Genomic DNA, 17,732 nt, shown 5'->3' with positions numbered 1-17,732 from the left:
ATTCCTGGAACTCCAACGTGGATCCTGGGTCTCCAGTATTATTCCTGGGATTCCAGTGTGAATTCTGGTATTTCAGTTTGGATCCTAGGCATTCTAGTGTGGATACTGTGGATCCTAGAATTTGATCGTTGATCCTAGGAATCCTAAGTGAAATCAAAAATACTGAAACACTCACCACTCAGAGAATTCGTAACGGATTCAAATGATTTTTTGTCAGTTCACTGGCTCATATATCTAGTTTCTAGAAGTAGCCAGAGGAATTCGGAAATATTCCTGTGGCTCGAGTTATTCCGGTGGGTAACTGGGTCAAGTTGGGTGAAAAAGGGCTATTTTTTGGGACATGCCAAGTTACCTTCATTTATTTGATATGACAATCATTTTAATTTCCATAAATCAATAAGATCTGGTATTCAACATTATAAATGAAGAGTTTTGTGCCGTTTAAAATATACCGGATGTGGCCATTCGGACGTAATGCCCGGAACAACCAGCTATAAATTTTTTGAATACTAATTCGTTTCAATTCTTGAAAAGTAGAAATCAAATATAATTGTGCACTAAAATGCGTTCCGATAAGCTTGACACATATGTTCAGCTACAAATTGGCCACTTTATCGTAAGTTTGAGGCGTCTCGGGGCCCGAAAATGGTCATTTGTAGGATTAATCAAATGCAAAACTCATAGTTATCAAATTCAATCGTTTCTCAAAAAGTTTACACTGATGCAATTTTCTTAAAATTCCGTCATGTAGTGGCCTCATTATAACAGATTCCGGAAATTATCTGTGACTTGACCTACCTTCAGGGGCTCAAACGCACAGTACCCTTCTCACCCGACCTGACCCAGTGACCAACCGGAATAACTCCGACCAAAGGAGTATTTGAGCGTACCCTCTCAAATAATCTCATCGAAAATCCTCCAGAAGGTAAGCCAGAGGCTGTTAAGGCCCAAGCGCAATGATAGCAAAACGGCAATCCAAACGGAACCGGTTCGCCAACATGAACTGTAGACATGCTTGTCGACACAGTGTTGGTTCACTATATTTCGGTGACAGCTGGTGTGATTCATGCTAGCGAACCGGTTCCGTTTCTGTTGCCGCTCCACTGTCAAATCGTTCGGGCCTTTAAGAACAACAACAACAACCAGGACAAATAAAAAAAATGGTCAAAAACACATTCAAGACTTTGCAAGAAGTCCAATAAATGCGACATACATATCTTCGCTTATTAATCCTTGGCCTAGTGTTTTCCACTACTTTGGTTGACTCATTTAATACAAAAGAAAAAACATACATTTCTATACTGCCCATAACTGCATAACAGTCACATTCGACATTTTTACCAAAATGGAATTAATGCCATGCAGAGTAATCAAATGATAAATACTTTCGATCAACTTACTGAAATCTGTGAGATTGTTCTAGAAAATTCGAAAAAAAATACCAAGTTGTTTTGTCACATTGGTGATTATAACCGCATAACAGTCACATTGAGATCATAAATGAGCCTCGTAATGTAATAGTAATGAAACTTCTATCGGAATTATTTTCTGACCATTCATATAAGTTGTACACAATCTTTTTTTCTTCTTCCTGGCGTTACGTACTGGGTCAAAGTCTGCTTCTCAGATTAGTGTTCTCATGAGCACTTCCACAGTTATTAACTGAGAGCTTTCTTTGCCGATTGATCATTTTTGCATGTGTATATCGTGTGGCAGGTACGAAGATACTCTATACCCTGGGAATCGAGAAAATTTCCTTTACGAAAAGATACTGCCATAAAATGCACACTTGCTGTTCCATTTACTTAATGCCTACTTTTGTGTAATGTTACAAATATGCAGTTATGGGCAGTATAATGATTGCTTCAACAAATATGTATGGACAATCATTAATAATATCAAAATGGAAGATTCTCTAACCTCAAATTCGCCTGTTCATGAATTTTAGCAACAAATTTGCATCTATCAGAGATACGGTATTAAAGACGTTTGCTACTTACTGTTTGCTGTTAGCCGAATTAGTCATTTTGGGTTCGCAGAACAGGTAACACGTGAGGTAGCGAGTCGTCACTGAGTGATATTATTGGTTTCAATAATTCATTTTCCAATTACTAATGGACAATATCCTTTTTATTCGAGTTCATCAAAAAATAATGGCGTGCTTGAGTTTCTTTTTTATGGGGAAGGAAAAGTAAAATTTTACAAAAGTTCTGCCAAAAGTTTAGACTTAGATATTTTTTAAGGATTGTTTTTGTATTTGGATTCTGCTAGAAATTCCTTTAAAAAACCAGCTGATAATTTTGAAATATTGAATTTCATTGCACAATTTAACTGTATATGCTAAGGGGCGATTGAATTAAATTATGTAAAGCCTCTATAACAAACATAAAAAAATGGATTCCGGATAAATTTTGCAAAGAAATTCAATATTTAAAAATTATCAGCTGATTTGCTGATAAAAATAATAATTATCATCTTTCACTATAATTTTTATGCAACAATATGGAACATCATTTTGCTTCAAATGCTGAAAACTGCACATTCTGTTTCAAATTCTGAATAGTACGAATTACCCAAATAAACACTAGCACGCTAATTCGCCTTTTTGGGCTTTATAAGGCTATTTTACGGCTATACGGGGCGTGTCAGCTGTACAATAACACTATATTAGCACGCATGGTGAATTAGAGTGCTATAGTACTGACCCGATTTCGTCAGCCCCTTTTTGCGGAGAACTTTTTGTTCTCATCATTTCATTATCAATTTTTTTTTCTAAATTTATTACGATCCGTTTACACTTCCTCGGAATACGAACATAGGACAGAAATAATACTGATAAATTGATAACATATTGAAGGAGAGCCAACAGAAGTTTTGAAAAAGTGGCTGACAAAATCGGGTCATCTATGTATTTGGTTACTTGGGTAATCGTATTCAAATGAATAATTTTGCAATCAAATTTGTTTGAGCTGATTTTACTAACCTCGAAGATGAAAACCATTACCAACTCCGAGGAAATGAAAGTTTTAAAGAAATTAAAATTGAATCCAGCTTTTTAAAAGCGCAAATGGCTACTGCAAACGGCCTCGCTTTCTGGTAAGGATAAGTCGATTTGACGTTTGGCTTGGGTCGTTTTATATTGAACGGACCCAAGCCAAACGTCATATCGACTGATCCCTACCAGAAAATGAGCCTATATGCGGTAGCCATTAGCGCTCGTAAAAAGCTGGATAGACATTGCCTACCATTTCCAGAAAAAAATATGACATATTCCAGTGATATATTTCAAACAAATCGTTATACAAATTCCAATTGCTCGGAATATGAGCCTGTTTAGTCACTATTTTGATCATTTTAGTCACTAAAGTTGCTGTTAATTTTCAGTGTGACCGCTACCAGCCCTGGATACAAGGGGCATGACGCAGATCACAGCTTTTATATATTATTCTTCTTCTTTCTGGCGTTACGTCCCAACTGGGACAAAGCCTGCTTCTCAGAGTAGTGTTCTTATGAGCACTTCCACAGTTATTAACTGAGAGCTTATATGTATTAATATATTATATATAATAGGAATGAGACAATATAGAATTTTGCATCGATTAGTAATATGAAAAGTATACTCATATTAAAGAAGATCAATGAGAGTTCGATTTTGTATGAATTAAGCTCAATTGGGTACCAAGGGATCGAATTTAGTATTCTTTTTGGTACCTAGTTTAGGCTTTACTACTACGTCTCTATTTTGTCTACATGAGTAGAAATCAATGTTCAATACCATATGTGTAGATATACAAGCTGCAATTTGTACGATAAAATGGTTTTGGCATTGGCTTCATGTAATAGGGTAGAAGCACCGGTTTTGGCCATACGCCAGTTGTAGCCATAGTGGATTATACACCGTTTTACATAGCCAATCAGCATGAAACCTCTTGTGTTTAATAGATCACATTCATATGATAGAGCTACATTCATTTACTCATACAAATTGATTCAAAACACAAGAAAAACAATTCATTTTCCTTATAATTTTAACTCCCACACACCTAATTTGGCCAGGGCACTCATAATTTGGCCACTCTCATGAGAAATCAATGCAATTGGCCAATTTAGGAACCGAAGTTAAATCTCTGGCCGAAACTGGTTCCGATTGCCTATATTGACCAACGAAATTTTCAAAGCGAAAACATGGTTTTAGCTCAGTTTTGATATTTTATATGTATAATATGGATTGAATGCAAGCTTTTGACATATTTGTAGTATGAATACGGCTTCCCACTTAATTTTTATTGACATTTTCTCTTAGGCTGGCCAAAACCGGTGCTTTTACCCTATTATTATATCCACTGATCTGGTTTGACGAATTATGCTTTGAATTCACTGATCAATGCCATATTTTAATTAAGGATAGGTATATTGTTTATGGACAAATACGTTTCATTTCCAATTTTCAATATGGCGACCGTGACTCTTCACTCAGGCAAATGGACTATCGAAATACATAAGAACCCCTTATGAAAATTCGCCACAAGGAATCGTGTTGAAATTCATAAATTTGCCTTATGAAACCAAAATTTGAAAACAAAAAATGTTTTCGCGGCAACCTGGAATCGAACTAAGAACCTTGAGATCGATGGACCCGTATGTATACCACGCGCCTATCGACGCCTTGATGTGGAATCATGCTGGAACGGTACATAAAGCGCTCGCATTGCAATAATCGTTCCACCTTTCATAAGGCAAAATTCAGCATTCATCGATAGTTCAGTTCGCTGCGTGTTTAAATTCGTAACGGTGAAACTATTTTGGCAATGTGGATCAATGGATCATCGTGAATCTCGGGCTGTCAGAAACAATTAGTGGAATTCAATCAATTGTTTAGAAAACATGAAAACTATAGTTTCAAAGTTTCTGTCCACCTGTCTGCCGACAGAATCTTGAGAACACACAATAACATTTACGTGGAAAACTTCTCGGATGCCCCCATTACTCCTAAATCTGCAACTTACCTTCTTGGCGCAGATCCAGTACGTTTTATACGGTCCCTTGCGATTCTTCACGAACTTGTAGCCATCCACATGCAACAGCCGACAGCCACGCTGCCCGGCGGTGAAGTATATCTCCTTGGGCGTCTCAAGATCCACCGCTTCTTCAATATCGACAATTTTAAACACTACAACGAAATCAAAATGCCAACGGTTAATAACACTGCTACATTGAAACATTCATAAAGTTCACAAAAACGCCTTCACACTTCAACGCCCTGTAAATACATTTTATTCAGTATAAACTAAATCAGATAGCAGTACTAATATAGTTCGTGGTTGTGCACCGGGAACCGAACCACCAGATTTTCTTCTCCGTTTTTCAGCGTGTAGGTCAACACTCGTGCTTTGCACTTGCTTAGAGCCGCCTTCGCGCAGGACCAGTACGTTTTGTTGGCATTTTTCTTATTTTTGTTAAAGACGTATTCGCCTACCATGAGCTGGATACTACCTCGGAATCCGGCCACGTACCGAAAGTAACCTGAAATTGGGTGGGAGAAACGGTTAGCGAAATTAGCCGAAAAGGTCGTTTTCTGTGATTTAGAGTTGATGTGAGTGAGATACTAGATTGTAGTCTACGGTTCTAAATTTTGTGGTTTTTATTAATCTCTAGCCAGTTGTTGCTTCAGTCGTTTCAACGATCCGTACGCTCTGGGCGTTGCCACCACCGGGTGGTTGTGCTCCACGTTCAGCATGAAAAATTCATCGAGAACGGATTTTATCCGGGCGCGGCACTTGAACACGGTGAACTGCGAGCAGCGCCAGTAAATGATGTCGTCTCGCTTGACGTGCCGATTGAACAGATGCCCATTGTGCCGCAGCTGGACGGTTCCGCACTTGCTCATCACGTACGTCGGCACATCGGATGTCGGGGACATATCCTGCAGAACTGAAAGGAAGGTTGGTTGGATTGAGTTTTGTTATATTCAATCACAATTGTTATCATGATGTGAAGACAAATTATTGAAATACTAGATTAACATGCAAGCATTTCAAAATAATAAAAAAAGTTTGACTTTGCAGTACTAGATTTTATCGACTTTCTTCGTCACTGTATATTAGCAAAAATGGAAATAATTTTATATAAAGAACTAAATGTATCACTTAAATAACGAATAGAATGTACGATATGTGAGCTCTCCTCCGACCTTAGCTTGATTGATTCGGTCCAAGTCTGACGGATGGTTATGTGTAGCTGAAATTTGAAAACAAGAGCTTAGTTAATCAAATTTCCAATTTAAAACAATGGCTCAATGCCACTCACCATTCGTATTCGAAATGAACAGATTGTTCCCTTCGCTTTTCAGACGGCCGCGACACTTTTCGGAGCGATTGTGCAAACACTCCCAGTACAGTATATTCTTGTGCTGGCCCTGGCGTCGCAGATTGGACCGATATATGTGGTTGTCATGCACCAGCAGGACGCCTCCCTTTCTGCTAACTATGAACATGTACCGTTGTTCGTCATCCGCGGCGGCACACTCATCTGGCTCCACCGTCCTCTTGAATATCTTCCTAGCTCGTTTCAGCGGATCTGGAAATTTTCGAACAATTTTCAGTTAAAGTTACGACAAGTTGATTATCGATTTGAAACAGTTAGTTAAAATGCGCAACATCTCTAGAAACATATCAGTGTTTATTCAACAACGTTCAAAATTGCATCGCCTTTCGCCGTCGAAACTTTTGCATCCGTCGCCGAGCGGTCAGCTTCTTCACGGTCACTTTAATTTTCTCCTCCAGCGCCTTGTGTGTCAGTCCATGATCAGCCCAGGCCTCTGAAATGGTATGATCAATTGTTATTCTAGTACTTCCCGGGCAAGGCACCAGAGCAATACGAACCGATCATGCAATCGATGAAGATTTCGTAGTTTCTCATCGGCAACTTCTGCTCACCGATGTTGTTCGTGCCGGAGTAGTTGTAACCCATGAGTGCGTCGTCCGTGAAGAGGTACGAGAAAAAGTTGGTCACGTCCATCGATGGCGGCTTTTTCAGGGACAGATAACGTACCTAGTTAGAAAAGCGAGAAAAACCTTTGTTAATGATAAGGATGGATCCGTGATAACTAAACAGAATCATTCTCAACGATCTAATAGAGAATAATTTCCAGATTTTTTAAAATTCTGAAAAATTATCCTTTTTAGGTTTTTGATAGAGAATCCTTTTCTGGATTGTGAAAGAGAATCCTTTTTAGGATTCTGAATGAGAAACCTTTTCAGAATTCTGGCAGAGAATAATTTTCAGTATTCGGAAAGAGAATTCTTCTCAAGATTCTGAATGAGAATCCTTCTCAGAATTCTAAATCAGAACCCTTTTCAGGATTCTGAATCACAATCCTTCTTAAGAATCTAAAAGAGAAAGTTTATCAGAATGCTTCTCAGGGTTCTGAAAAATATTTTTTCTTGGATTTAAAAAAAAATCTTTTCCATAATTCTAAGAGAGAATCCTTTTCAAAATTAAAAAAAAATAGGATTCTGATAGTCCTTTTCAGGGTTTTGATGGAGAATCCTTTTCAAAATAATGGAATCCTTTTCAAGAATCTAAAAGAGAATCCTTTTCAGGATTCTGAAAAAGAATTCTTTTCAGGATTCTGATAAAGAATCATTTTCAGAATTCTGATAAAGAAATCATTTCCAGGATTTTGATAAAGAATGCTTTTCAGGGATGATCTTTTCCGGGTTCTGGAAGAGAAACTTTTCCAAGATCCAGAATAACAAAATGCTTCTAAGGATTTTCAAAGGTCATTCGACACAGGATTCTGAAAGAGAATAATTCTTCTCATGATTCTGAAAGAGAATTGTTTTTAAAATTCTGAAAGAGAATCATTCTTATGATACCAAAAGAGATTCTTTCTCAGGATTCTTAAAAAAATCCTTCTATGAATTCTGATAGAGAATCCTTCTCTGGATTCTGAAGAAAAATCTTTATCGGTATTCACGAGGAGAATATTCCACAGGATTCTGAAGGAGAATCCTTCTCAAGATTTTGAAGGAAAACCTTTCCCAGGATTCTGAAGCACGATCCCTTCCAGGATTCTGAGAGAATCCCTCTCAGGATTCTGAGAGAATCCCTCTTAGGATTCTGAAAGAATCCTTCTCAGGATTCTGAGAGAATTCCCTTCAGGATTCTGAGAGAACCCATCTCAGGATTCTAAAAGAATCCATTTCATAATTGCTCAAATATTTTTCTCAAGATTACAGGATTCTGTGAAAGAATATTTTTTCAGTATTCTGAGAGAGCATTCTTCTAGAATCCCACTCAGGATTCTGAGAGAATCTCTCTCTCAGGATTTTGAGAGAATCCCTCTCAGGATTCTGAGAGAGTCCCTCTCAGGATTCTGAGAGAGTCCCTCCTCTCAGGATTCTGGGAGAATCTCTCTCAGGATTCTGAGAGAATCCCTCTCAGGATTCTGAGAGAATCCTTCTCAGGATTCTGAGAGAATCCCTCTCAGAAGCGAATCCCTCTCAGGATTCTGATAGAATCTCTCTCAGGATTCTGAGAGAATATCTCTCAGGATTCTGAGAGAATCTTTCTCAGGATTCTGAGAGAATCTCTCTCAGGATTCTGAGAGAATCTCTCTCAGGATTCAAAGAGAATCTCTCTCAGGATTCTGAGAGAATCTCTCTCAGGATTCTGAGAGAATCTCTCTCAGGATTCTGAGAGAATCCCTCTCAGGATTCTGAGAGAATCCCTCTCAGGATTCTGAGAGAATCCCTCTCAGGATGCTGAGAGAATCCCTCTCAGGATTCTGAGAGAATCCCTCTCAGGATTCTGAGAGAATCCCTCTCAGGATTCTGAGAGAATCCCTCTCAGGATTCTGAGAGAATCCCTCTCAGGATTGTGAGAGAATCCCTCTCAGGATTGTGAGAGAATCCCTCTCAGGATTCTGAGAGAATCCCTCTCAGGATTCTGAGAGAATCCCTCTCTGGATTCTGAGAGAAACCCTCTCAGGATTCTGAGAGAATCCCTCTCAGGATTCTGAGAGAATCCCTCTCAGGATTCTGAGAGAATCCCTCTCAGGATTCTGAGAGAATCCCTCTCAGGATTCTGAGAGAATCCCTCTCAGGATTCTGAGAGAATCCCTCTCAGGATTCTGAGAGAATCCCTCTCAGGATTGTGAGAGAATCCCTCTCAGGATTGTGAGAGAATCCCTCTCAGGATTCTGAGAGAATCCCTCTCAGGATTCTGAGAGAATCCCTCTCTGGATTCTGAGAGAAACCCTCTCAGGATTCTGAGAGAATCCCTCTCAGGATTCTGAGAGAATCCCTCTCAGGATTCTGAGAGAATCCCTCTCAGGATTCTGAGAGAATCCCTCTCAGGATTCTGAGAGAATCCCTCTCAGGATTCTGAGAGAATCCCTCTCAGGATTCTGAGAGAATCCCTCTCAGGATTCTGAGAGAATACCTCTCAGGATTCTGAGAGAATACCTCTCAGGATTCTGAGAGAATCCCTCTCAGGATTCTGATAATTTTTCTTGGATTTAAAAAAAAAATCTTTTCCATAATTCTAAGAGAGAATCCTTTTCAAAATTAAAAAAAAATAGGATTCTGATAGTCCTTTTCAGGGTTTTGATGGAGAATCCTTTTCAAAATAATGGAATCCTTTTCAAGAATCTAAAAGAGAATCCTTTTCAGGATTCTGAAAAAGAATTCTTTTCAGGATTCTGATAAAGAATCATTTTCAGAATTCTGATAAAGAAATCATTTCCAGGATTTTGATAAAGAATGCTTTTCAGGGATGATCTTTTCCGGGTTCTGGAAGAGAAACTTTTCCAAGATCCAGAATAACAAAATGCTTCTAAGGATTTTCAAAGGTCATTCGACACAGGATTCTGAAAGAGAATAATTCTTCTCATGATTCTGAAAGAGAATTGTTTTTAAAATTCTGAAAGAGAATCATTCTTATGATACCAAAAGAGATTCTTTCTCAGGATTCTTAAAAAAATCCTTCTATGAATTCTGATAGAGAATCCTTCTCTGGATTCTGAAGAAAAATCTTTATCGGTATTCACGAGGAGAATATTTCACAGGATTCTGAAGGAGAATCCTTCTCAAGATTTTGAAGGAAAACCTTTCCCAGGATTCTGAAGCACGATCCCTTCCAGGATTCTGAGAGAATCCCTCTCAGGATTCTGAGAGAATCCCTCTTAGGATTCTGAAAGAATCCTTCTCAGGATTCTGAGAGAATTCCCTTCAGGATTCTGAGAGAACCCATCTCAGGATTCTAAAAGAATCCATTTCATAATTGCTCAAATATTTTTCTCAAGATTACAGGATTCTGTGAAAGAATATTTTTTCAGTATTCTGAGAGAGCATTCTTCTAGAATCCCACTCAGGATTCTGAGAGAATCTCTCTCTCAGGATTTTGAGAGAATCCCTCTCAGGATTCTGAGAGAGTCCCTCTCAGGATTCTGAGAGAGTCCCTCCTCTCAGGATTCTGGGAGAATCTCTCTCAGGATTCTGAGAGAATCCCTCTCAGGATTCTGAGAGAATCCCTCTCAGAAGCGAATCCCTCTCAGGATTCTGATAGAATCTCTCTCAGGATTCTGAGAGAATATTCTCTCAGGATTCTGAGAGAATCTTTCTCAGGATTCTGAGAGAATCTCTCTCAGGGTTCTGAGAGAATCTCTCTCAGGATTCAAAGAGAATCTCTCTCAGGATTCTGAGAGAATCTCTCTCAGGATTCTGAGAGAATCTCTCTCAGGATTCTGAGAGAATCCCTCTCAGGATTTTGAGAGAATCCCTCTCAGGATTCTGAGAGAATCCCTCTCAGGATTCTGAGAGAATCCCTCTCAGGATTCTGAGAGAATCCTTCTCAGGATGCTGAGAGAATCCCTCTCAGGATTCTGAGAGAATCCCTCTCAGGATTCTGAGAGAATCCCTCTCAGGATTCTGAGAGAATCCCTCTCAGGATTCTGAGAGAATCCCTCTCAGGATTCTGAGAGAATCCCTCTCAGGATTCTGAGAGAATCCCTCTCAGGATTCTGAGAGAATCCCTCTCAGGATTCTGAGAGAATCCCTCTCAGGATTCTGAGAGAATCCCTCTCAGGATTCTGAGAGAATCCCTCTCACGATTCTGAGAGAATCCCTCTTAGGATTCCGAGAGAATCCGTTTTAGTAGTCGCGAATCCCTCTCAATATTCTAATAGAATCCCTCTCAGGATTCTGAGACAATCCTTCTTAGGGTCCCGAATGAATCCTTTACAGAGTTCCGAGAGAATCCCTCTCAGGGTTTCGAGAGAATACCTCTGAAGACTCCGAGCGAATTTCAGCTAAGGATTCCGAGAGAATCCCTCTCAGGATTTCGATAAGATCCTTCTCAGGATTTCGATAAGATCCCTCTCAGGATTCTGAGAAAATCCCTGTCAGGATTCCGAGAGGATCTTTCTCAGGATTCCGAAAGGATCCATCTCAGAAGTCTGAGAGAATTCCGAGCGAATTCCCGCTCAGGATTCCAAGAGAATTCCTCTCAAGATTCCGAGAGAATTCCTCTCAGGATTTCGAGAGGATCCTCTCAGGATTATGAGAGAATTTCTCTCAGAATTCGGTGAGGATAACTTCTCATTAGTCTGAGAGAATTCCTCTCAGGATTCCGAGAAAATCTCTCTCAAGATTCCGAGCGAATTCCCGCTCAGGACTCCGAGACAATTCCTCTTAGGATTCCGAGAGAATCTCTCTCAGTAGTCTGAAAGACACTCCTTCAGTGGTTTGTGAGATTCCCTCTCAGTATTCTGAGGGAATCCCTCTCAGGATCGCTGATTTTTTTTCTCGAGATTACTAAAGAGAACCCCTCTCAGGATTCTTCAAAATTCCTCTCAGGATTCCGAGAAAATACTTCTCAATAGTATAATCTCTCAGTAGTCAGTCAGTAGAATCTTTCTCAGGATATCGAGAGAGTCCCTTTCAGGATTCCGGGAGAATTCCTCTCAGGATTCTGAGAGAATTCCTCTCAGGATGCCGAGAGAATCCCTTTCACGGTTCGAAGAGAATCCCTCTCAGTAGTCTGAGAGAATCCCTCTCAGTATTCTTCTATATCTTAAGAATCCTCCTCTGTGTCCAGAGAGTTTCTTCTGCACCATCAAACCTCAGTCTTCAAATTTCTTTAACATAGTCAAATTCTAGTTGCCGATATACTCACATACTGATCCCTCACGCCGAAATCCTTCCGAACGGCTTCCTCCAACCGTTCGATCTCGACCATGGACACAAGCGGAAAATGGAACCCTTCAACCCGGACGGTCGCACACTGATTCCGGCGTTCGGCAGCCCGCAGCAGATCCTGCAGTTCCTCGTTGATGTCGTCAATTTGAAGCTCCAGTTTGGCCTTTTCCCTCCGGCTGCCCGCCATGTCGGCCATTTTGTTCAGACTTTGCAGCCGATTGCGCAGCTTGGCGATGTCTTTGGCTGGGTGATTCGTGAGAGAAAAAAAAAAGAAGAAAATAGTTGGTTATAAGCGTGTAGTACTAGAATGAAGAAAGATAGAAACGCAATCGACTGTGGATGTTTGTTTCTGATAATCATGTTTATTTTAAGCTTTTCGCGTCGTCACTTAAGGCGGTACTAGATCAATCTTTGCAGCCTCCAGAAACGATTTTTCGCTTCATCCGAATTTTGAGCTTCCGTTTGGCTATGTTTGCGTTTCTGACTACGTGCCGCATATTTTCGGCCAGCGATTCCTCCGTTACGCCCTTGCACCCCCAGGCATCTGCGGAAAAAATGAATTGAGACGCTTATTTCTAACGTCAAACTAGTACTTCAACATAATACCACTTACCCAACATACAGCTGGTGAAAATTTCGTACTCTTGCATGGGCTTTCGTTCCGAATTGGACCGCTTGGTCCAGCAGTATCCAACGATGGATTGATAGGTGAAGATGTGCTGGAATATGGCGAATACGGTTTTGTTACCGGTCAACTTCTTACGTAGGAACTCCACCTGCAAAATTGGAGGGTTAAAAAGATCGATTTACGGAGGAAATCATTCTTACATATTCTTGTCGACTTTTTCTGCAGCAGCGGACTGTGATTTCCAGATCCTCTATTGCCTGCTCGGATGTGATGGGAAAGTTGAACCAGGCAGCAGAGTAGGACGTGATTACACGATTCGATGGTCGGCGGCTTCCCTCAGCTGATGTTGTGCAATAAAATTAAAGAATAGTTTATTAGAAAAAGATAGCACCGATTGTCACAACTCAGCATTAATTTAGGCGATTCTGATACTGAAATTTTATGGCAATACAAAGTTTATTCCAACCAAAGTTCAACTTGATCTCAAAAAGAGCGCTCTACAAACTTCGTCTTGGCCCGAAAGTTGCGCACGTTGTTCCGAACGTAGATCCGTTTGATAACGCTAGCCATCTTCGCTTTCAAGGTTTCCATACTGATTCCGTGGCTCTTCCAAGCTTCTGTAAAAATGAATCGAAAGAGTAGTACTAGATTGGGGTGGTAGATGACTTACGGTGCTTACCGATCATACAATCCGTGAATATCGCGTACTGCTGCAGAGATTCGCGCTGCATCAGAGGATGGGAAGTCTTCTGGGACGTCCAGCTGAAGTGCCGAAAGATGGCGTCGTCGGTGCAGATTTTTCCAAACGCATCGTCAACGCTTTGTCGTGGAGTTTTGATGCGTCGCAAAAATTTGATCTGGAATTAGTGAAAATAACCATGTTAGTTGTTTCAGAACTATATGGAAAAGGGGTTGTCATAACATTGTTTCTTCGAGAACAAATACCTATCTTGTGAAAGAAAGGATATAGTTTTGTTTATGCCAAATGGCCCGCTCCCGAAAATGTCCAATTTCGTTAAACGCTTTCCCTTGTAATTCGTTTTCCTTTCGGTTACATCTTCTTCTTTCTGGCGTTTACGTCCCCACTGGGACAGAGCCTGCTTCTCAGCTTAGTATTCTTATGAGTACTTCCACAGTTATTAACTGAGAGCTTACTGTGCCAATGACCATTTTTGCATTCGTATATCGTGTGGCAGGTACGAAGATTTCGGTTACATCAAAGGCGAAATAAAAACGTTCATGTCTCTCTCAGTTGCCCAATATTGTATGGCACATGAGGTAATTGATCAAGATCTAAAATGCTGAGAAAAGTGTACTGTTATCACTGTGTCGATAATAATGTGAACCATCATAATTAACTCATTAGAAACAAAAGCATGAAACGAGCTCACCAGCTGATATTCCATCCTCGACTGTTCAACAAGAAGCTGCCCAACAAAACGTAAACATAAAACCAAACTTTCACTCCGGCGATCTCAAAAACAAATCCGCTTGCTTGGAATTTACATAACACATCGAGATCTAAAATGCAGAGAAAACAGCACTGCGATCTACATGGGCATAGCCAGGATTTCTGTCAGGGGGTGGGAGTTGCGTTGAGCGACTTCATTCAAAAGTTCATTCACGAATTTCACGCAAAAACGCATACACAACCTCTGCACCCTTTTTGCACGAAACCTTAAACTATGAAAGACATTCGATTTGTTTTCTGAGTAACTGATTCATTTACGGCTTATGAAATTCCTGATTTGAAAAAGGGAACATTTTTTTGGTACAGAATCTAATAATCGGCCATTTTAACCTGGTCAGGTATTGACATGGGGCATAACAAGATCTTACATTTTCTCAAGATTTCCCAAAACAGTTTCCACCAAAAAACTATCTACGGACAGTGCGCATCGGAAGCTCAAGCAAGCTATGACGAAATAGAAAGTGATTGGCAACTGCCCTATCAACAATTGATTATTAATTGGTGAGCTCGTTTCATGCTTCTATTTCAAATGAGTTAGATATGTAATTATAGATCATTTTGTGACAAAGATTTTAATCTATCTTGATATCCAGTTCGCATCCCCCAGGTTTCAATGACACGTTTATGCATGTATTGCAAAACATTGATTGATTCGTCACTACAAGTATCAACATATTCTAATTGTTGAGGTTTTAGATAAGGAAAACATACCTATACTTTTGTTTTTGAAATTATAAAAAAAAGATGGTTCGATACTAAGAGTGTCGATGTTTTCTTCTATCCATTTAAGGTATATTATGTAACTTTTCGTACTAAAAGAAGACTCTTCCTTAATAATCATATAGATGCAGAGGTATATTCGGTCTCTAATAATAACAGATATCACAAACACTCATTGTTTTTACCAAACGACCATATCATAAAAACACATGTCTGTTTTTTTTATTTCGTATAAACAAAGTTTTGTTAGGGAGTCTTAACATACATCTTTTGTGAAATTTTTGGATGGTTTTTACAAAAAATCGCGAATGAAATCAAGGCAGGCAACGTTTCGCTCCAGTTTCTAATGTATTCGAATCCTCTGAGCAGAATCTCAATCGAGAAACTGAAAAGTAGATTGGAGTACCTTGTACCTTTTAAATCCGCCCTAAATGCTTATCTTTGACAGATACGCGTATTTCGACTACCACTTGCAGTCTTCTTCAGTGTCAGTTACTCGTATCCACTGATCTAAAGTTTCGCTAGTTGTAACAAGCTTGATAAATAACAGCAGCGAACGAGAGTCTCAAAGAGAGAACGATAATAAAACTCATAATGTTATCCCCCCGATACAATCAGAGCTGTGGCAGAAGATGAGAACAGAATCTCATGATGTGTTGCGGATCATGATTGTTACAGAGAGCGATAAATGAGAGATACTCTCTTTTTTTATTTAACCCCTGACAATGAGAGATTCTCTCCTCTCACCAACCTTTTCGATTATAACAATGAAATACTGAATGTGAAGTTTTTCACTATAGATCGAAAGACAATGTCCTTGGCTAGCGTTTCAAACAAACAAAAAACGCAACTCAAGAGTTTAATGTGACCCAGTTATTGATTAAAGAGAAAATAAACAAAGAGAGTCTCTTAATGATAGATAGGTCCTTTCGAAAATTTACGCGAAAATTTTTGAGAAACTTTTCAAGAAATTCTTTTAAAAAAAACTCCAGAGGGAATATCTAGACAAAACTCTGATGGAATCGAAAACAAATACCTTTGTGTGATACGTGGAATTGTTCCTATAACAGTCGAAGCAATGCTTGGAAAAAATACAGGTATTTTACTAAACTAGTTTTAATTATTTGAAAATATCTGCAAACTTCTTTGAAGAAACCAAATCTGCACATCTGGAGAAATTGCTAGGATAATATCTTGATACTAGTCATGAACAATTACTGGACAAATTTTTGGAGTGATTTCTTGAAGAATGGCGATACATATTTTAAGTGAAATTCCCGGTTTGGTGTAAATTCTGTATCAATTCCAGAAAGGAAATTAAACATCTGGAAAAAAAACTGAGACACACTTTCTGATTAGCCGCAAGACAAGGATTTCCAAAAATAATAATTAGGAAAATGGATTTCAGAAAGACTTCATGGAGTCATTGAAAGCAAAATCCCTTGAGAGTTATCAGGATTAATATCTTGAGGGATCACTGAAAATATCTGAAGAAAAACGCAACTAGACGAATTTTGCAAGGAACAAAACAAAATATATGCTTGAAGAGATTCGTTAAAAAATGGATGTTATTACCGATCAAGTTTAAAAGAAATGCCTTAAACACTTTCCTAAAAAAATATGCAGAAGGATCTTAGTATAGGGTTACCATATTTGCTCTCTGCTGAAAGAGTACACTTACCCTATCCTAAAAAATTAAAAAAGTACTTTTCACTTGTATGACTGTCTTAATTTGTTTTGTGTTGACCTTTTTTTGTTTTTTTTTTTTTTATTTCTTGCGACTTTTTTTCGCCTAAACAATGCAAAAGATTTTCAAATTCACAATCACAGCTACTTTCCCCACATTTTAAGCACAGTTAAATTTTTCAGAGAGACAGCTTTACTAGATTGGATATTGACTCTGAGAGAATCGATACAATATTGTTTATAATAACGCGGATTATACAGAAAGTCGTTCGAATTTTTGATACAATATTTGCTTTCACAAAACGTTTGTTATCAGAAAAAAAAACTTTTTTTTTGTCTTCAGCTTAACTTTCACTAACGACTTGTTAAACCGTTTTCAGAAATAGAAGCTTGACTGATTTAATAGTTCACTTTTGTATTTTTGATATTGCTTCTTGCGTTGAAAATTTTCGTTGTGTCGCTGAATGTCGTGACGTTTCTGACCGCTTACCGGACAAAGCTTTTGATCACTTTTTTCATCCTCAACACTTCAGGAAACTTATTAGAAATGATTTTCGCCACATTCGTCGTCGGTAAAAAGGTATACTAGTATGCAAACAATGCACTCCACACATCACTGATTAATGATCAGTTTCAAGCATGTGATTTAGGCCTTTTCAAGTGACAGGTCCGCGTTTGCATTTGTTTACATCGGTGGATTACCGGTGCATACACGGGGCTGTCATTTCCATAGAAGAACTGTCAAGGTGTTGCCAGATCAGCTGATTTGAAACGTCTTGTGAAAAGGACTATAGGCCTTTCCATCTGACAGATCCGTGTTTGCACTTGTTTATATTCTGAAATCTATGCAAAATTCACTTTTATGAAAATGAAAATGTCATCGTGTCAGACGACATTCATTCCACAGTTTTTGTGTTTCTCGATGTTCATTCTACCGCTCGTGCTGTGTGTGAGAAGTGACGGTAGCGGAGAAGTGGAGAGAAATTATTTGACTGCTGACCAGTGATGGAAAGTGGCGAACATGTCT

At 39.0% G+C, this 17,732-nt stretch overlaps 1 protein-coding gene across 15 annotated transcripts in view; it reads right to left on the bottom strand.

Annotated features, from left to right (window-relative positions):
• LOC5573536 (modifier of mdg4) overlaps positions 1-17,732 on the bottom strand; it is a 419,719-nt gene that overhangs the window by 277,455 nt on the left and 124,532 nt on the right. Inside the window, exons 5-7 of one of the 15 annotated variants that reach the window (XM_021838276.1) lie at positions 12,178-12,443; positions 6,882-7,050; positions 6,660-6,817 (exon numbers count right to left, since the gene is read on the bottom strand). The exons of 12 other annotated variants lie outside the window; for them this stretch is intronic. In XM_021838276.1, coding sequence (XP_021693968.1) covers positions 6,693-6,817; positions 6,882-7,050; positions 12,178-12,443 — 560 coding nt within the window. In that variant the 3' untranslated portion in view covers positions 6,660-6,692. Of the gene's footprint in view, positions 1-5,006; positions 5,171-6,659; positions 6,818-6,881; positions 7,051-12,177; positions 12,444-13,260; positions 13,446-13,507; positions 13,686-17,732 lie in introns of those variants that run through there. 2 more of the 15 variants (XM_021838288.1, XM_021838296.1) reach the window with 2 other exon arrangements.

The sequence above is a fragment of the Aedes aegypti genome, chromosome 1 (assembly GCF_002204515.2).
Source record: "Aedes aegypti strain LVP_AGWG chromosome 1, AaegL5.0 Primary Assembly, whole genome shotgun sequence".
Lineage (NCBI taxonomy): Eukaryota > Metazoa > Arthropoda > Insecta > Diptera > Culicidae > Aedes > Aedes aegypti.
The sequence above is the reverse complement of the archived record's forward strand: the minus strand, read 5'-3'. Positions and strand labels throughout refer to the sequence as shown.